The sequence below is a fragment of the Giraffa tippelskirchi genome, chromosome 1, assembly GCF_054371585.1.
Source record: "Giraffa tippelskirchi isolate mGirTip1 chromosome 1, T2T-mGirTip1v1.2.pri, whole genome shotgun sequence".
Taxonomy (NCBI): Eukaryota; Metazoa; Chordata; class Mammalia; order Artiodactyla; family Giraffidae; genus Giraffa; species Giraffa tippelskirchi.
This window is the reverse complement of record NC_137275.1, coordinates 45,202,233-45,223,155: the sequence shown is the minus strand read 5'-3', so window position 1 is coordinate 45,223,155 and position 20,923 is coordinate 45,202,233. Positions and strand designations below refer to the sequence as shown.

At 41.1% G+C, this 20,923-nt stretch overlaps 1 protein-coding gene across 8 annotated transcripts in view; it reads left to right on the top strand.

Moving 5' to 3' along the window:
* The window catches only part of SPATA18 (spermatogenesis associated 18), a 46,031-nt gene that overhangs the window by 15,010 nt on the left and 10,098 nt on the right, over positions 1 to 20,923 (top strand). For 3 of the 8 annotated variants that reach the window (XR_014082103.1, XM_081590042.1, XM_081590031.1), the window contains 8 exons: positions 1,286 to 1,391; positions 1,524 to 1,639; positions 3,336 to 3,442; positions 8,983 to 9,078; positions 11,222 to 11,467; positions 13,093 to 13,387; positions 15,091 to 15,249; positions 17,443 to 17,618. Coding sequence is in view for 7 of the 8 variants with exons in the window: in XM_081590042.1 (XP_081446168.1) it covers positions 1,286 to 1,391; positions 1,524 to 1,639; positions 3,336 to 3,442; positions 8,983 to 9,078; positions 11,222 to 11,467; positions 13,093 to 13,387; positions 15,091 to 15,249; positions 17,443 to 17,618 (1,301 nt within the window). In the remaining variant the exon portion in view is untranslated. Of the gene's footprint in view, positions 1 to 1,285; positions 1,392 to 1,523; positions 1,640 to 3,335; positions 3,454 to 8,982; positions 9,079 to 11,221; positions 11,468 to 13,092; positions 13,388 to 15,090; positions 15,250 to 15,927; positions 17,166 to 17,442; positions 17,619 to 20,923 lie in introns of those variants that run through there. The other 5 variants (XM_081590084.1, XM_081590092.1, XM_081590063.1 and 2 more) reach the window with 3 other exon arrangements.

Sequence of the window (20,923 nt, the reverse complement as noted above, 5' to 3'; positions counted from 1 at the left end):
CTGCCTTATGATGGCTTGAGGTGATACATAGATCTATGCATTTTACACCCACATAATTTGTTCCTTGCTGTCGCGTTCTTTCCTTCAGGAGTCAGAATCAGTTAGAGGTTTGGCTAGTGAGGCTTTGGTGAAAGCTCACCAAGGAGACAACAAAAGCAGCAGAAGAGCTGAAAGCTCTACCTCCTAGCTTCTGTTCTGGGGGCAGACTTTCCCTGAGTCCAACTTCTTCTCTCCTAGATTTTGCTTGTTGGAAGCCTTCCCTGACTTTCTCAGACAATGGCTCTTAAATAGACCTTGTGCTTATCCCTACAGTAAGACTTTGTTCCATTGCAGGGTAACTGTCTACTCTCCTGTCTCCCCAGCTAGTCTGCATCACCATGAAGCCTAGGCCATCTTTTTGGTCTTCTTCTCCATTGTATCCTCCACCCAGCAATACCTTCTTATTGTTGACAAATAGTGCTCTTTATGCACATGTTGAACTTAGGTAGAGGATAAGAACCAACTATGTGGGTAAATTAGGAGGCAATGATTTATCTTTTGTTACAAAATGTCTATTTATGAAACAAGTGTTTACAGGGTTCCATTGAGTAGGACTTCCCAGGTGTCCCTAGTGGTAAAGAATCTGCCTGTCAATGTAGGAGATGAAAGAGTCTTGATTTGATGCCTGGGTCTGGAAGATCCCCTGGGGGAGGAAATGGCAACCCATTCCAGTATTCTTGCTGAGGGAATCCCGTGGACAGAGGACTGGTGGGCCACAGTCCAGGGGGTTGCAAAGAGGTGGACACGGCTGAATGTCTGGGCACAGCACATTGAGTAGGGAGTCAGGGTTATTGCTATAAAAAACAACCCCACATTTCAATAGTTCAAGTGTTCAGTTAACAGCCTTCTCAATCTTGTGGCTTCACCATCTCTTATGCTCCTGGGGTCCTCTATTAGGTCTTCTGCATTCGGCTGGCAGACGGAGAGAGAGAGAGAAGGCAATCATTCAGGACAGTCACTCATCACTTGCCATCCCAGACCAGAACTCGGTTGCATGGCCACATTGGTTGCTAGGGAAATGGGGGAAGGCTGTCTAGCTGGGTGTCCAGGAGGAGAGGCAAGTGTGTTTTGTGAGCACCCAGCAGTCTCTGCCCTGGGAGCATACCAGAGCCAGCTGTCCCTTGTGTAAAGTGATACATGTGTCCATAAAGTGACATGTGTGTCCATAAAGTGACATGTGTGTCCACCGTGCAGTGGGTCCCAGAAGGATGAAATTACACTGATGTCTCTCATTCTGGCTTTGCAGGTGAACTCATGTGATCAAAATCTAAATCACTGCCTCGAACTCATTGAACAAGTTGCCAAAGTGCAGGGACAACTCTTTGGGATCCTCACTACAGCTGCCCAAGAAGGTGAGAAGGGCCCGTGCGTCTCCCTCTGGTTCTCCCCTCTTCGCCTTCTTTTCCTTTTTCCTTCCCTTTGTTCTCTGCCTGGGTGGGTGTGGTTGGCTTTCTCTCGCTCACCTTGTCTGTGGATTCTTCCAGGAGGACATTATGATGGTGTGGAAACAATCAAATCGCGCCTTTTGCCTTGGCTGGAGGCCTCCTTTACAGCTGCTTCCCTGGGAAAACCTGTGGACAGCAAGGTCCCTTCTCTGCAGGTAGGGATACTAAAGGATCGCCCTCGGTGTTCAGCACCTGATCAGGCTCTGGGAACTCAAACATACATAAGATAAGGCTTTTTACCTAGTGAGGAGCTCGGTTCTAGTTAGGGAACTGAGACAGGGATTGGAAAGGTGAGTTTCTATTTATCGTAGTTTGTGGCATAATGGCTTGAGTTTTCTCTCAAGACAGATCAGCATTAAAATCTCAGCCTTGCCTACTTCCTGGTGGTATGGCTTCAATCAACTCAAGGAGCCTCTGCTTCCTCAGCTATGAAAAGGGCCTGGTGATGGTCTGTATTTGGGACATTGATGCACCCACTCTAGGCATTAAATAGTAACTTTTAAATGACAAGTTAGTCACCCTGACAGGGTACCATGGGAGAGGGGTGGGGAGTCACAAGAGAAGGGATCATTAAAAGGGGGGTAGCTTAGTATTCTGAAAGAGTAAAATAAAACGAATTACCTAATTGGAAACTTCCCAGATAAGAAAACTCAATTCTGGTAGACTGATCAAGAGTGTCATCATTTGTGGTTGATATATTGGTGATTTCCACACGGCAGTGATGGTGTTTTAACAGTTGAGGACCAGACTGAGAAGAGAACACATACTTTGCTCAAGGCATGGGCCCCCAACCTCCACGATCTAATGCCTGATGATCTGAGGTGGAATTGATGTAATGATAATAGAAATAAAGTGCATGATAAATGTAATGCACTTGAATCAACCTGAAACCATCCCCTACCCCCGGGTCTGTGAGAAAATTGTCTTTCATGAAACTGATCACTGGAGCCAAAAAGGTTGGGGACCACTGGTAAGGCACGGGTATCACTATGTCTGGATAAGCAAAACATTGGTAACCTTGATTTCCAGTGTTTTTTGGATTTATATAAATTTCTTTCAAAAGATGAACCACTTAGATCAGGCTGTGTTCTAAAACCATAGCTGTGTTCTAAGACCTGTTCTAAGACCAGGCTGTGTTCTAAGACCACCAGAGCTGTGTTCTAAGCAAGAGGGCCTTATGAGGTAGTGGCTGAAGGATTCCTGCTTAGAGATCACTTGACAGAATCCTTGTCCACCTTCTAAGGCCCTAGGTAGACTGTCCAACCTATTAGGTCTCAGTTTCCTCAGTTGCTAAATAAATGGGAACCATGCTTTTGCTTACCTAGTAGGGTCATTGTGAGAGTCAAACGTGATAAGCATGGGAAAAAACTTACATGTAGGAAGTGCTCTGTAGATGTCAGTTTTCATTAAAGAAAGTTTTTACATGGGGAAAACTCTCTTAGATTTTTACCCCCTGTAGATGTTATTCTGGGTATAAAGATGTAGAATAGTATTTCAGTGTCTTTTTAAAAAATCTGAGGTGTCACTTACCTGCATTGAAAACCGTAGGCTGATAAATTTTGACAAATGGATATATCCTTGTAACTCACATCCCTATTGAGATACAAAACATTTCCATTCCTTCAGCTCATTCCCATGTGCCACTTCCCAGTCCCCTCCCTCTGCCCTTAGGGCAATCACCCTTCGGATTTTTATCACTCTAGGTTAATTACGCCTGCACGGAAACTTTATGAAAATTTAACAATACATTACGTGCCCTTTTGGCTTGACTTCTTTTGTCCAGCGTAATGTTTTTGCTGTCCATGTGGCCTCATGTGTTCAGACTCTGTTTTGATTTCTGTATCATTCCAGGACACATTTGATAAGGACAGACATAAAGAGACTGGTACTCGGGACATACAAGAATTAGATGCTGATTTGAGTGCAACTCGTAATCAACTCAACCAGGTTCAAGACGAGTAAGAGGAATGCAAGTTATCTTCTTTCAAAAACAATTGCTTATTCTTAATATTTAAGTTTGATAGGAAAATACTGGCTCATGTAAAATGTAGATATTTGCAAATACGTAACATGATGTGTGTGTGTATGAGTTGGGAGTCAGTGTCTTTGAATTTGGGGATGGGATTTCTATATTATGATCCCTAAGACTCTGGTTCCCTTGGCTACATTCCTGAGGTTCTTCCTTCTTCATAGGCTCACTATCAGTCCATATTTATAAAAAAGAAAGATTGTAACATGCAAATCTACCTTTGGGAAGGAAGATAAGAAAAGATGCAAACAGGAAAAGAGTGTAAGATCAGGTAAAGAGAAAAAATAAGAGAAAGAGAGAAAAAGTAAAATGCAGCAGTTTGCATCTATCTGTCAGTTAAGATCTATGTATGCCTGACTAAGAAGCATTAAAGATTTTGGAATAATTTTGAGATACAAAAGTGTAATTTGAAAAAGTTAAGTAATGTCAGGCAATAATGGACATCAGATGTATGCTATGTGCAAAGCCAGGGTAGCAAGCTCAAGGAATCACTGCAATGAAAATTGCAAACTTTGGGTTTTTCCTTGAGGGAGTTAGACGAATGTGATGCAACTGCTTTCAATTTATCTAACAAAAATCCATCAATAAGGTGTGTCTCCCACCGCAGCATTGCTCCATGGCTGACCTGCAGAGGGCAGCAAAGGATTCTTTTGTCACTAGTTAGGGCTTATGACGGAGAAGGCAATGGCACCCCACTCCAGTACTCTTGCCTGGAAAATCCCATGGACGGAGGAGCCTGGTAGGCTACAGTCCATGGGGTCGCTAAGAGTCGGACACGACTGAGCGACTTCACTTTCACTTTTCCCTTTCATGCACTGGAGAAAGAAATGGCAACCCACTCCAGTATTCTTGCCTGGAGAATCCTAGGGACGGCAGAGCCTGGTGAGCTGCCGTCTATGGGGTCGCACAGAGTCGGACACGACTGAAGTGACTTAGCATAGCATAGCATAGCATAGGGCTTATGAAAAGAATAAAGAATCTGCCTATAATGCAGAAGACCTGGGTTCGATCCCTGGGTCAGGAAGATACTCTGGAGAAGGGAATGGCAATCCACTCCAGTATTCTTGCCTGGAGAATCCCATGGACAGAGGAGCCTGGCGGGCTACAGTTCGTGGGGTCGCAAAGAGTCAGACACGACTGAGCAACTAACACACTACACAGGGCTTATGATGGAATACCTTGTGGCATTCTGCCTTGTTCTCTGCTGAGATTTCCTTCTAAGGAAAACATCTCTATTGATCGATTGATTTCGTTTTGCCCAATTATAAAAGTTATACACATTTCCTTCTCAAGATGCATATGATAAAAATACAAAGGTGAAAATCATCTATTAGTTTATGCCTATTAACATTTTTTGCATATTACTCTAGATATTTTTCCTTTCACACACATGCAGAGTTACTTCCCCACACACTCACTTATTTTTCCAATTGGATCCATTGTCAGCAGTTTTATAGCTGCAGCAGTCAAAATTTACAAATGTAATGTGCACAATGCATAAATTCCTCTGAATTTCTATGACTTAATTCAATTAATGTCAACTGATTTGGAGAGGGGTAAGGGGGAGCCTTAACCCTGCCACTTCTTTTCTGGTTTATCGTAGTTCTTTATGTGTAAATCTTCAGTTAATTCCAAGTTCGGACTTCTGTTAGGGGCTGTGTTTGCCCTTTCAAGGGGTCTCACTGTCCTCCTCCTTCCTTAGATGGCTGTCTAGGGATGGAGGGATGCTTCTACCTCTCCTGGTGCTGGAGGAGAGGGGCTTTGGGTCTTGTACTTCCCTCTGGCTTCCTGCTGCCTTGGTTCTGCCTGGGCACTAGAGTCTTGTGCTGATGATGCTGAGTTGTGGCTTGTTGGTTAGGTTTCCTGGGGCATTCGATGGCCTCTGCTGCTGCCTCTGGTTATGAGGCAAATCTTTGTGACCTTTCTGGTTCTTGACTTCAGGCAGCACCCATAGGAGCCGGTAATTCCTACCTCCCTCTCTTGTCACCATAGCTGTGTAGTTACCCATAAGAGATATCATGGACCAAAAGCTATGACTGCGTGGATTTTTTTTTTTAAAGCATCTATCTGGAGATAAGGTCAAATACAGAAAATTCACAAGAATAATACTAAAAACACCCATGTACCCTTTCATATGCCTTTTGCTTTGTTTACTTTATCTTGTACTTATACTCTCCCTATCTGTGTGTACACTCCCCTCCCCCATTTGGAAGTTGCACACAGTAAAGTGCTTGTTTTTTTCCCCTAAATTTCCTACTTTTGTTTTGGTTTAACCCACTTGTGGTTCATATTCTATTTCTTAAGGCATCAGAAATGATGGAGGCTGTTCACCCAGGTTCTATGGTAGCCAGCTCTCTCCTCCACTACTCTGCTTCCCTGTCTCCAAATCCAGGATGCTATCTATTGTGGAATGAAGGGCCCGTCCAAGGAGGTTCCCAGGTCTAACCTTGTGGAGTCCAGTTTGGGTGTGACTCAGTTCCAAAGGAGCCAATTCCAATAGAATGGGGACAGGTCTGCCCAGATTTGATGAGCCCTTGACAAGGGAAGGGAGAAGGCAATGGCACCCCACTCCAGTACTCTTGCCTGGAAAATCCCATGGATGGAGGAGCCTGGTGGGCTGCTGTCTATGGGGTCGCACAGAGTCGGACACGACTGAAGCGACTTAGCAGTAGCAGCAGACAAGGGAAGACCACTAGATTTTTTGCTGGGACTCTGGTTAAAACCCTCACCTGTTCTCGTTTCCTATTCCAATCTGTTAGAGGATCCAGTGAAATCTACCTCCTAAGCGTCTCCTGCACCCAGTCCTTTCTATACTACTACTGCTGCTCTCAGTCAAACCTCTGTAAGCTCTCACCTCAAATAGCTGCCTTCCAACTGGCTTCCCTGGGTCTGTTCTTGCTCTACTACCATCCATTTTCCTCACAGCAAATAGAAATATATTTTTATTATAGCAAGTAACTCTCCCACATCCAGCTTAAAGCATCTTAGTCACCCCTTTTTGTACTTAGAAAAAAAATTCTAAATTCCTTCTCAGAGCTCTCCCAGTCCTGTGTGATCTGACCCTACCTCTTGCTCCACCCTCATCTCATGCCAGGCTCCCCTCACTCAGTCTTCCCTCTGCTTCCTCACCTCGAGGCCTTGCCTGTGCCCTTTCAGAAAAGCAGAAGTCTTCTGCTGGTTCTTTGCAAGACTAGCTTTTTCTTGTCTTCCAGGTCTCAGCTTAAATGTGACTTTCTCAGAGTCTGTGACCACTCTACACTGAATAGTCTTTCCTTTCTTTCTTTTCTCTTTCAACAATTATCTATACCATAAGTTGGAACTTTGAAAAATTTGTTTGCATATTTATGATTCACTACATTGGAGGCTCTAGAGGGTTACCATCCTGTATCACTATTCTGACACTTGTATCTTCAGCACCCAGCATCGTGCCTGGCACATAATAAATTCTCAATAATTTGCTCAATGAATGAATAAACCTATAATGAAAAATAAATACGTTAGCCTGTTTAAAACAATGCTTGTCACATGAATGTACCCCCTTTCTTCTTTCTGTATATCATCCAAGGGAGCCAAATTAGCCCTCTTGCCCTTTTTGTTCATATGTATATTGGCTCACACACGTGTGCCAGGTCTTTTTTTTTTAATTGAAGTATAGTTGATCTACAGTGTGGTGTTAGTTTCAGCTGTATAGCAACGTGATTCAGTTATACATACATACATATATATATATATATATATATATATATATACACACATTCGTTAACCTATTCTTTTCCATTATGGTTAATCACAGAATATTGACTATAAATTCCTGTGCTACACAGTAAGACCTTGTTGTTTATCAGTTCTATGTATAATAGCTTGCATCTGCTAACCCTAAGCTTCTAATCCATCCCTCCCTCACCCTCTCTCCCTATGCCTTGTCTTCAGACAAAAAGCAAAACAAAACAAACAAAAAATGATTATTGTTCATACTCTTCTCCCTTTCTTGGTCTATTTTCTTCTTTTAATATTCCACAATTTTCTCTTGATAAAAGTGTTCGTTTTCCCATATGTACTTAAAAAGAATCTATAACATATTCACATTTAAATTAAATCATAGTAATTTCCTTTCAACTGCCAACATCCCTATTATGAAGTTATTGCTACTTTGGTTTTAGTTTAGACTTTAGGCATTTCATTGTTTCACTCATTCAGTTTTGTTTTTTTTTAAATCTACTATATGACGCACTGTTTTACATGCTAGGGATAAAGAGATCAATAAAATAGACTCTTTGCCTTTCACTAGTTCATAGTGTGTTTGTAATGAGATTATAGATGTGAACAAGTGTGGGAGGAGCTCAGAAGGAGAGACAAACTTTGCTTGAGAGTTAGACATGGCCTTTGGAGATGTATTCATGGATGAGTGGGAGTTTGTTGGAGGAGAAGGATATAAGATGGGATTTGGGGAAACTCACACCTCTTCCTCTATTTCCTCATTGCCTGGGACCCGTGGGAACTTGATAGGAATCTAGCTAGCCCATTATTTCTGTCTCCCTCACTGTATAGGGTAGGCCAGAGTTTAACCTTCCATTCTTCTGTCCGAGTGTAAGGGGGAAGACTGATGTAAGTTTGGACAGCAGTTGCAATCTCTTATTCTCAGAACTACTGTGATGAAAGAGACAGGGTGTTCCAGTGATGTAGGGTCAGAGATGTCCGGAAACCTTTGCTATGATCCCCATTCTCTCTTTTGCTATGATCTCTCACTGTACTAGGACAGCTTCACTTGTCCAATGGCATCCATAGCATTCTCATTTCCTTTAATTTAGACCTAAAGAAATAGTATGATTTATTATGATTTGCCTACAATGAGAGAAGTCTTTGAAATTAACAATGACCAAACTAGATTGAAAATGCGGAAAATTGTGCTCAATTAGTGCTGGAAGTCAGAGGCACACATGAGATACTTGGTAGTTGAGTGTAACTGTGGAAGACTTTCTTTATAGGTAGGCAAATAATTTTTTTATATTTAGTAAGTCCAGGAAATTTAAGTCAAATACAATGCTACAGTGCAAAGTAATAAGAATAGGTATTAATATATTACAGAAAAATGGAGATTTTATAGAGAGGAGCAACCTGGGGATTTGGTGTAATTAGAGAAAATGAATTAGGAGGGTGAGATGAAGAGATTGGACAAGTTTCTTTGTACTTTATATTCTAATATCAGTAATTATTATGTAGTCTTGTAGGGATAGTAGCACTGAAATTTCTTTGTGTTTGACATTGAGGAAAGATGCTAGCATGTTTTTGCATACCAGTTTGCCATAATATTTGTAATATCATCTGAATGAATGCAGATGTCTTATAATTTGTTCTTGTTTATGTTGAATTTATAGCATATGGCAAAAGTTCCCAAGAGAAACTATGCCTTGATTTAAAAAGTCTGCCAGTTTTGGAAAGTCTGTCTTTAGTTACTGATTTCTCTTACAGTATGGCTGAGACTGAAAAGACTCTTGAAGAACCCAAGAACAGATCTGCCATATCCCTTTTGGCTGCAGAGGAGGAAATATATCAGCTAAAACAACAGTAAGAAAAAAAAAATGACAGGATTATTGCAGGCTGCTAATTAATCTTTGAATTTAGTTTGGTGCTCCATGACAATACAAAAGAATCTGTCCACAAAGAGGAGAGGCAGCAATATTTTTATTAATATTTTATATACTTTTCTTATTACAAAAGCAGTCAGTTCAGTTAAGTCTCTCAGTCGTGTCTGACTGTTTGTGACCTCATGGACTGCAGCACGCCAGGCTTCTCTGTCCATCACCAACTCCCGGAGCTTACTCAAACTCATGTCCATTGAGTCAGTGATGCCATCCAACCATCTCATCCTCTGTTGTCCCCTTCTCCTCCCGCCTTCAATCTTTCCCATCATCAGGGTCTTTTCCAATGAGTCAGTTCTTCGCATCAGATGGCCAAAGTATTGGAGTTTCAGCTTCAGCATCAGTCCTTCCAATGAATATTTAGGACTGATTTCCTTTAGGATGGACTGGTTGGATCTCCTTGCAGTCCAAGGGACTCTCAAGAGTTTTCTCCAACACCACAGTTCAAAAGCATCAATTCTTTGGCGCTCAGCTTTCTTTATAGTCCAACTCTCACATCCATACATAACTACTGGAAAAATCGTAGCTTTGACTAGATGGACGTTTGTTGGCAGTGTCTCTGCTTTTTAATATGCTGTCTAGGTTGGTCATAGCTTTTCTTCCAAGGAGCAAGCGTCTTTTAATTTCATGGCTGCAGTCACCATCTGCAGTGATTTTGGAGCCCAGGAAAATAAAATCTGTCACTGTTTTCTATTGTTTCCCCATCTATTTGCCTATCTACTATAGAAAATCTTCAAAGCATAGTAGAAAGGAACCAAAAACCCCTCATAATTCCAGAGCCAGTTCACTGTCACCATTGGATATTTTTTCCAATTAGTTCATTAAAAATAAAGACAATAAAATATAAGTATACAGTTGTGGACCCCATTTTTTCATTTAATAATTTTCTATATTACCAAGAAAATAGAGCTTAGTTTTAAATGGGTCCATCATATTTCCTCATTTGAGTATTTCCTTAATATTAAATATTTACTTTGATGCCAATTTTCAACATCGGAAATAATTTTTTTGTGGCAAATCTTAGTTTAAATTTCAGATTGTTAGTCTCTAAAGATAAATTTCTAAAAGGGGAAAATAAACACTGATCCTTTAAGGTTATAATTTTTAAAATCTTAAGTTTGATTTTTTTCGCCCCAAAAGAGCAGTTGTAGTAAAATACATATATACACATTTCTACTGTCTTCATACACGTTCCAATTGTTCTGATTTCTTTAAGAACATCCATAAATTTTAGCTTGGAGCACTGCTCTGTTTTCCACTTCTAACTCCCCTCTCATCATCATTTCAATCTCTTATTTTTCTAGCTGATAAAGCTTCTCAAATTCTTTATCTCCTATTACTCAGCAATTCCTATAGCACCTACTCTGTTCTCCACTGTTTCTAGTGTGGCGTTTAATTCTGCTACTGCATTTTCAGCTGCTCTATATCCTTCTTAATCTTACCTCTTCCCTTTTCTTCTAACACCATTGCCATTTTCATGATACCATGTTCTCTTCTTATGACTTTTTCTCCCTGGTATGATGGTCACACCTCTTTGTATTTAACGAGGATGCCCATTTTATTTCTAAAGCTTTGCTCCTTTCTGTAGGACATTATTTTTATAGGTCCACACATCTGCTTAGTGTTGTGGATGTTTTTCAATTTCCAGTGAAGTTTCCCCCCCCACATTCCGAAGCACCAGTGAGAATAGATCATATCTTTGACCAGCTTCTGGAGTAGGTTTTGGGGGTCACTTGCTTCCAGAGTTTTGTGCAGTGAAGCCATCCAATAAAGAATAGGATGCCTCTGCTTTGCCTCCGCAAGGATTTCATGACTCTGCCCACAGCTTTGGCTAGATTTGCAAACCCATCTTTTCTTCAGGAGCTTTCCCATGCAAGCTGCAGACACGGTGTGGTTCCCTGACCCTGGCAATTCTGTTAATTTATTCTTGTTCCTATTTCCATGAGTTTTCCAAGGCAGTAACTGCACACTGAATAGAGTAGCCTCGTTAAGTATGCCAATTGCAGTTTATCACCTTTCCTCCATCTCTACCTCTCTCTCTTTTCTTTCAAACCTTTGTTTCTGTTCAGGCTTAAATCTCTTCAAGCCCAGGAAGAATCTCGCCGCAGAAACTCAGATCGTAGGAGATCAGAGAAGCGGGGCTCCGAGCGTAGGAGAGTGGAGGTGCGGGGCTTGGAGCAGCGGGTCTCTGAGCTGGACAGGCGGAGCGCAGACCAGCGGAACGCAGAAGCCGTGTGCGATTATGAGAAACAGCTCCGAACGCTGAAGGACGAGATAGCTGTTCTGTCTGCTGAAAAATCTGTACTCCAAGGAAGGTCTGACAAACTCTCACAGATCTTTCATTTAAGCCCCTTTTTGCCAAGTTAGTGATCAAAGCCCAGCTCGGTAAAGGAAAAAAACAAAAGTAAAATGATATCCTGAACCCAAATCTCAACAATATGGAAAATTTTGAACTGTAAAGGGCTGTTTTCTCTAACTGCTCCCTTCCAGAGAGAAAATACCTCCTGGATTTACAATACTTGGGCACTAATTAATTTTGGAATGACATTGAAGCTTATGGAATGGAACTGAGATGTGCAAAGGAAAGTTTGTGGCTTGAAACCAGATTTGAGTGCCTATAATGCAAAAAGCAGTACTCATGTTGAAACACTTGGTACCTGTGTTGAAACACTGTTCATGATAGGAGGATCCTGTTCTCTGAGTCCTAGGAGTCCTCTCTCCAGAGATGACCCATTGTCACTTTACTGCCAGGCATTTCCTTTTTACATCTCACTTTGTCCGGTGGGGTGTGTAGGTAAGGGAATGTGAAATTGCCTTCTGCTGATGGACAAAATGTTAAGACAGGTCATTCAGTGTTAAGTGAGGTCAAAGCAGGATGTTTCTCTGCCTTTTCTTGTGCTCTCTAACACTTCCCTCTTCCCTGCCAGCCCCACAGTGTGTCCAGATTCAGGCTAACATCAAAGCCACACCTACCCCAGCTCTCCATTTCCCTAATGTCACCTTAATCTTTCATTTTGAGGAATTGCTCCATCAGTGTGGTGCAGGCGCCAGCTTGTACTAGCTCCTGGGGACTGATTCTGTGCATTTCTACCTAACTCCAGGTTCAGTGACATCACATGAATAGTTTGAAATTGCCTATGGTGAGAGTGCTTGTTGCACTGTGGAAACTGGCAAACACTATAAATGAGGGCTCCCCCCAACCTCCACCTTCCACCTTCAGAGGGGCTGCTTTGCACCACCTTTTGCCCCATAGTTCCTTCTACAAAACTTTCCCTAAGGATTAGCTAGTCTGATCATTTATTATGTACTTGGTAGCAATATATAATACCTTTCACTGACACAATGCTTTTCGATTCACCAAGTACCTCCCCATGTTCTTCCAACCCCCATCACTATCCTAAAATAGGGCACAAATTATGTAGGTGAAAATGGAGGATCTGGAGAGGAGACATGACTGCAAATGGTTTCATTGTTACAGAAGGAGAACACATTTTCTTTCTCATTGTTCAATCTGTTTATCTCATTTTATACCAGAAAGCTCAGTGATGTGTCAGTTGCCCAAGGTCAGGGTAAGAAATCTGACTTCTTTAACTCTGGCTCTTGCTAGCTGTATTACTCTAGGACAGCCCTCGTAGCATTTATGAGCCTCAACCTCCTCATCTGTAAAATGGCCAGCAATAAATGCTGACCTTACCTGGCTGCTTGAAGGGTAAACTGATGTGCTGAGTGAGTGAAAGTGAGTTATAAATTCTAATGCATCAGGCAAATATTGAGTACTGTTTTTCCTTTGTGGAGACACAGTGCCTTTCACAGGGAGCTGCTCTCCCTGCTTCGGTCTCCGGTGGCTTCTGGTTTATGGGGAGAGAAGCAGCTGGAGTATAGGAACAAAAGGGAGAAGGGAATCAGAGCACTTCCCTGCCTGATTCTTGTTCACCAACAGGTCCGCCAGGAGCCGGTCTCCTAGCCCTGCCCCTTGCAGCCGCAGCCACAGCCACAGCCGCAGCCACAGCCGGAGCCACAGTCACAGCCGAAGCAGGTCCGTCAGCCCCTCCTCTGCCAAGGCCAGGACCCCGTCCCCGAATCGCGCCAAACTGTCCAGCGTGGCGCGCAAAGCCGCCCTGCTGTCCCGGTTCAGCGATGCCTATTCCCAGGGTCGCCTGGATGCACAGTGCCTGCTGCGGCGCTGCATCGACAAAGCCGAGACGGTGCAGCGAATCATCTACATCGCTACTGTGGTATGTGAGCCTCGCACGCGTCGCTGCGCTTCCGTGGTCCCCGGGCATCGCGGGAGGGAAAACCTAGGTAACCTCAACAGGACGCTCAAAAGACTCGTAGGGCCTGAGGTCTCTGAAGGAGGGTGGGATTCCATCTGTTTCCTCCCTCCCTTTCTTTCTCTTTCCTCTCTTCTTCTGTTCTTTCTTTTTCTCTCCTTCCTTCTTTCGTTCCTTTCACCTATTACAAATATTTGCGATGAATTATTTTTCACACTAAGTAACCGTTTCTTTGGAGAAGGAAATGGCAACCCCCTCCAGTGTTCCTGCCTGGAGAATCCCAGGGACGGGGGAGCCTGGTGGGCTGCTGTCTATGGGGTCGCACAGAGTTGGACACGACTGAAGCGACTTAGCAGCAACCTTTTCTTCTGGGCTTTCCTGGTAGTTCAGTGGTAAAGAGCCCACCTGCCAATGCAGGTTTGATCCCTGAGTAGGGAGGATCCCGTGGAAAAGGAAATGGCAACCCATTCCAGTATTCTTGCCTGGGAAGTCCCATGGACAGAGGAACCTGGGGGGCTACAGCCCATGGGGTTGCAAAAGAGTTGGACACAACTTAGTGACTAAACAACAGCAAACATTTGATTGGTTACCTACCATTCTTAGAAAAATCAGAAGGCTCTGAATATGCTAACTCTTTTGTTTATTTAATGAAGAGTAGTTACTGAAATTGCTAATATATCAGCTGTTTGAGTATGGAAAATTAAGGAGTGCTCATATATAATCTTCAGTTCTAGGGGCACCATATTGAGATACTAAAAGCCTGTTATGAGAAGAATTAAATATTACAAACAAAACTAAATATTGGTGTAAGAGAAGAATTATCAGAATCTTTTGAATCTTCTCCTATGTTTATTTTATATCAAGCATCAGCAAACTATGACCCCTGGGCCATATCTGGTTCTGGCCTGTAATTCTAAGAGAAATACCACCCAAGAGCTATCATACAAGAATACTCTTACATTTTAACGGATTGTAAAAAGAAAAGAGAGTGACAAAAACAGTTGGATCCACAAAGCCTAAAATGCTTACCATCTGGCTTCCTACAGAAAAAAGTTTGCCAACCCCTGGGTTATATAGTTAAGAATCACGTACTGAGTTGTTAAAATTCTGTAATTGTAGAGGGCATATCTTTCATGCATAATTGAGGTTTTCCTATGCCTGCTACATAATAAATATTCAATAAATATTTTTTGAATTAATATATACCAGGAAACATGCCAGATGCTCGATATGTGTCTATGTATGACATGAGCACTAGATTGATAATTTTCTCTTATTTTTTGACCAATATTATAATCATGCTGTGGGGACAAAGCATCAACTAGCATACTTCAAGTATTTATGTAACCACAGGGGATTTTATTTCCTTGAATGCCTGCCTTGTCCTGCTTCTTGAAATCAGGGTTATCAGAACAATGGTCAACTGTCTCGAAATTAGTGACTATAGATACTCTAATAAGTGATGAATAGAACATGTATTTACACATTTTCCAAAATTTAGTTGTGTATTTTCTCCCAGATTAAAAATAGTTTTGACTGCTGGGTTTAGTTATCAGAAGTGTCCAATATGATGCTGATTTTTGGGGGGCATTCTTTCTTTGTTCCTTGCTTTGGACCTCTTTATTCCTCTGCTCCCACCAAATACACTGGCTGTATTTTATGTGCAGGAGGCGTTCCATGTGGCCAAAATGGCGTTCAGACACTTCAAGATCCGTGTGAGGAAATCACTGACACCATCTTGTGCTGGGTCAAATGACTTTGAGGATGCTGTCTCGGATTATATCATCTGTCATCTTGATCTATATGATTCTCAAAGCAGTGTTAATGTAAGTGTTGGGTCTTTTATTGGGACTGATTTGCTACAGCTGTTGCCTTGAATACTAATAACTCAGAAATCCATCCAGTGCTCACTATCACTTCTGATAGCTTATAGTGAACAATGTCAGATTCATGATCTCCAAAGAAGATTTAGCTTCGGGACCAGGGACCTGGCTTCATCACTTAAGAGCTTTTGTGTAGTAGAGTTTTATTAAAGTATGAAAAGGGACAGAGGAAGCTTCTGGCATAGACATCAGAAGGGGGACAGAGAGTGCCGCCCTTGATAGCCTTAGCAAGGGAATTATATACTTTTATGAGACCCACTCCCACAACATACATCTTAAATTGGATTTTCCAGTAGTCATGTATGAATGTGAGAGTTGGACTGTAAAGAAAGCTGAGCACCAAAGAATTGATGCTTTTGAACTGTGGTGTTGGAGAAGACTCTTTTTTTTTTTTTTAAATAAATCTATTTATTTTAGTTGGGGGCTAATTACTTTACAATATTGTAGTAGTTTTTGCCATACATTGACATGAATCAGCCATGGGTTTACATGTGTTCCCCATCCTGAACCCCCCTCCCACCTCCCTCCCCATCCCATCCCTCTGGGTCATCCCATTGCCCCAGCCCTGAGCATTTGTCTCATGCATCGAACGTGGAATGGTGTTCTGTTTCACATCTTGAGGGTCCTTGGACTGCAAGGAGATCCAACAAGTCAATCCTAAAGGAAATCAGCCCTGAATATTCATTGGAAGGACTGATGCTGAGGCTGAAACTACAATACTTTGGCCACCTGATGCGAAGAACTGACTCATTGGAAAAGACCCTGATGGTGGGAAAGATTGAAAGCGAGAGGAGAAGGGGACGGCAGAGTATGAAATGGTTGGATGGCATCACTGACTCAAAGGATATGAGTTTGAGTAAGCTCCAGGAGTTGGTGATGGACAGGGAAGCCTGGTGTGCTTTAGTCCATGGGGTCGCAAGGAGTCAGACATGACTGAGCAACTGAACTGAACTGAACCAGACCCACTCCCGCAGTATACAAGTTTTAAGATAACAAAATTAGTCAGAAGGTTATTGTTAAGGAGAAACATATCCTTGAGCAAGATACATTGTTATATTGACTAAGACAAAGCAATGTAGAAAAAAATGTTTGTTCTTTTCTCCTCCTTGAGATCCTCAGACCCCTTGCTCCTCCTCGGGAGCCCCAGACTTCTTATCAACCTGCCTAGGGATTGACTCTCTCACTTCTACGTAATGGAAGAGCAGGAATGAGCAGCATCCAATGTGCTTTATAGAACCAGTCATTATTGGCTGTTTCTTTCTTAGACATTTTATGGGGAAACTATTTTGAGCTTTGTAGTTCTATTCTTCAGACAGGCCCTTAAGGTTGGAAGACAGAATATTATAGTGCTTAAGAGCAATGATTTTGGGAAAGATAGTTATGGATTTGCATCCTGGCTCTGCCACTTACTAGCTGTGTGACCTTGCACATTTACTTAACTTTTCTGTACTTTGATTTTTCTAATCCTTAAATGGGAGCAACAATGGTCATGACCCCACAGAGTTTGTGAGAGGATTAAATGAAAGGAAGCAGGTAATTTTCTTAGCAAAAAAACCTCTCAATAAGAGCAAGATTATAATTGTTGGGCTTCCCAGGTGGCTCAGCGGCAGACTCTGCCTGCCAATGCAGGAGTTGTGAGTTCTATCCCTGGGTCAGGAAGTTCCCCTGGAGGAGGAAATGGGAACCCACTCCAGTATTCTTACCTGAAAAATCCCATGGCAGGCTACAGTCCATGGGTCTCAAAGAGGCAGATATGACTGAGTGACTGAGCCTGAGCGATTATAATTGGTATTATTATAGATTATGAACAAGGCAGAGTTTTGTGCTGGCAATCATATAACTTGCGCAGAATAGAAAAATAGTAGGAAATAATAAATAAAAGCTATTAAGAGTTTTTACTTTAGTTTTTTTGGGAAGACTTTCTTGGCCTTTAGTATGTCATTTGTCCTCTGTCATCTTTCCTCCTCCTCTATTAAGGAGTCTTTCTCCTTTCAGCACATGCACTTCTTTTCTAGTTTATTTTATTTTCACTCATGTGCTCTTTTCCCACCTCCCATCAGTCATAACGTCCTTAGGGATTGTCAGTGTATCTTTCACAGGTTGGTAAAAAGATGATGCCATCTTTTTGTTTTTCAGGATGTGATCCGAGCCATGAATGTCAATCCCAAGATTTCATTCCCTCCTGAAGTTGACTTTTGCCTCCTCAGTAACTTCATCCAGGAGATATGTTGCATTGCCTTTGCAATGCAGACTTTAGAACCACCCCTAGATATCGCATTTGGGGCCGATGGAGAAATTTTTAATGATTGCAAGTAAGAGACATAGAAGCAGAAGCTAAGGGATTCTTTACAAATAAATGATATTGTCTTTATTTCCTGGGAACAATTTAGGGAAAAGAACTCTGAGTGGGGAAATCAACAGACATTACCTGATTTCCAAGCCCTACCGTATACTTCCTTGTACTACAGGGTGGGGCCCTCTCCTGGGGTCATTTTCCTTCTCTGTCAAATGTGATTCAGAGGAGACCTTATGATTTCCATTGGGTATATTGGTTTTGGGGAGAACTAAGGAGCACCTGGACTCTGGAACACTTTAAAAGAAAAGTGCTATATAAATACAAACATGTATTACTTTTTATTGTCTAAAAATTTTTATTGAGGTATAATTGACATTTAATGTTATATTAGTTTCATGTCTACAACATGATTCTATATCTGTGTATATTATGAAATGATTACCATGAAAATTGTACTTAACATCTGTCACCATACGTAGTTACAAAAAATTTGTTTCTTGCAATGAGAACTTTTAAGATCTATTCTCTAAGCAGCTTTCAAATTTGCAGGACAGTATTATTAACTACATTATTAACAATTATACATCTGCATGACTTATTTTGTAACTGAAAGTTTGTACCTTTTGACCTCTCTAACCCATTTTGCACACCCTCCACCTCTGACAACCACTAATCTGTTCTTTGTATCTGTGAGCTTGGTTTTTGTTTGTTTGTTTTAGATTCCATGTATAAGTAAGATTGCATCATATTTGTCTTTCTCTGTCTGACTTATTTCATAATGCCTTCTAGGTCTATCCATGTTGTCTCAATTGGCAAGATTTCTTTCTCTTTTTTATAGCTAAATAATATACCATTGTATATGTACTACAACTTCTTTAACCATTAATCCATCAATGAACACTTAAGTGTCCATCTTGGCTATTGTAAATAATGCTGCAGTGAACATGGGGGTGCATATATCTTTTCAAGTTTAGTTTTCTTTGGATAAATACCTAGAAGTGGAATTCCTGGATCATACAGTAATTCTGTTTTTAATTTTTTGAGAAACCTCCGTACAGTTTTTCATAATGGCTACACCAATTTACATTTCCATCGATAGGGCACGAGGGTTCCCTTTTCTCCACATCCTTGCCAGCACTTCTTATCTTTTTGATAACAGCTCTTCTAACAGGTGTGAGGTGATAGCTCATTGTGATTTTGATTTCTCTGTGATTAATGGTGTTGAACATCTTTCCATGTATCTGTTGGCCATCTGTATATCTTCTTCAGAAAAATGTCCATTCAGATCCTCTGCCTAACTAACTACTGAGAAGTATTCACCCATTTTAGTCTGTGGAATCTGCTCATTTCACAGACTTCTGGCAGGCCTGCTGCTTACATACCTGCTGTAACATGCTGTCTCTTGGGGCACTGTGGCCTGTACTCCTGGATGGCTGTGAGCTCAAACTGGAGTTCCTAATAATGACTGAATTTATTTGGTTCTACCCTAGGGTTTTACAGAACAAGACTAAACCTTTTTTTTGTTTGTTTTTATTCTTACCATGATAGCCTTTCACACATTTGAAATCAATTACTCATCCTTCTCCAGCCTCATGGTTTTAGATTTTTTTATTTGAAGGGATTTTGAGACCTCACATTTAGACTGGTTTTCTTGGTCTGTGCTCCATGTTTGTCTGAGTATTTCTTTAGAAAAAAAGTGTCCACACTTACATATATACAATGGAATATTGCTCAATCATAGAAAGGGACGCATTTGAGTCAGTTCTAAAGAGGTGGATGAATCTAGAGCCTGTTATACAGTGAAGTAAATCAGAAAAAGAAAAGCAAATACCGTACACTAATGCGTATATATGGAATCTAGAAAGATGGCACTGATGAACCTATTTGCAGGGCAGCAGTGGAGATGCAGACATAAAGAACAGACTTATGGACAAGGGCGGAGGGAGGAAATGAATGGAGAGAGTAGCATGGAAGCATATACACTACCATATGTAAAATAGAGAGCCAATGGAAATTTGCTGTATGACTCAAGGAAAATGAGGCTCAAACTGGGGCTCTGTAACAACCTAGAGGGGTGGGAAAGGGTGGGAGGTAGGAGGGAGGTTCAAGAGGGAGGGGACATATGTACACCCATGGCTAATTCATGTTGATGTATGGCAGAAATCAAACCAATATAGTAAAGCAATTATCCTTCAATTAAAAGTAAATAAAAATTTTAAAAAGTGTCCACATTGAATGTAAACCCCAAGTTTGAACTGACCAGACTGGAGGTGCTAACACCATTTTTATCCTCTATTAAGTCTTCTAATTTATAGTAGCTTTTCTTTTTTTTTTGGACATAGAACACTGTTGGTTCATTTTGAGTTCAACTAAAACCTGTTTTGTTTTTTTTTCTTTTACTGTGATTGAGCCAATCATCTGTGCAGTTACATGCTTTTTATTTGTTAAAAATTTATTTATTTTTAATTGGAGGACAATTGCTTTACAATATTGTGTTGGTTTCTTCCATACATCAACATGAATCAGTCATAGGTATACATATGTCCTCTCCCTCCTGAACCCAGTTACATGCTTTTTAGACTCAGTTGCAGGACCTCATGTGTGTTTGCATTATGTTGTTATATTAGTAGATTTAGCTTATTATAGTTCCAACCTCTTGAACTGTTTTTTTGATACAGTCATCTGTTTCTTTTTCCCTACCCACTCCCCACCTTTGAACATTTTTCATGTATTTCATGGGAGTCATTGATGAACATATTGACTTACCCCAGGATTGAGAGAGAGAGAGAGAGAGCGAGCAAGCCCTGGGCACCTTCATTCTTGTTGACCCATTAACTACCCTTTTGGATATGATTATTGAACCAGTGTCTAATCCACCTACTTAAATTAATCATCCACCTATATTTCTCTTATTTTGTCCACAAAGATAACACGAGAAATCTTGTAGGTGGCTTATGGGACTTCAGATGTTCTCCATCTCTAGCATTTCCCTGAATTACAATTCTTGTAATCCTGAGAAGGAACAAGATTAGTCTGACATGACTTGAGTTTTTTTTGTTGTTGTTATTGTTAATTTTTTTAAATTGAAATATAGTTGACTTGCAATGTTGTGTTAGGGTTACTCTGTTGTGCAATGGATAGCACATTGGACTTCCACAATGTTGTGTTAATTTCTGCTGTACAGCACAGTGATTCAATTATACATATATATACATTTTTAAAAAATATTCTTTGCCAGATGGTTTATCATAGGGTATTGAATATAGTTCACTGTGCTATACAGTAGGACATTGTTGTTTATCCATCTGCATATACTAGTTT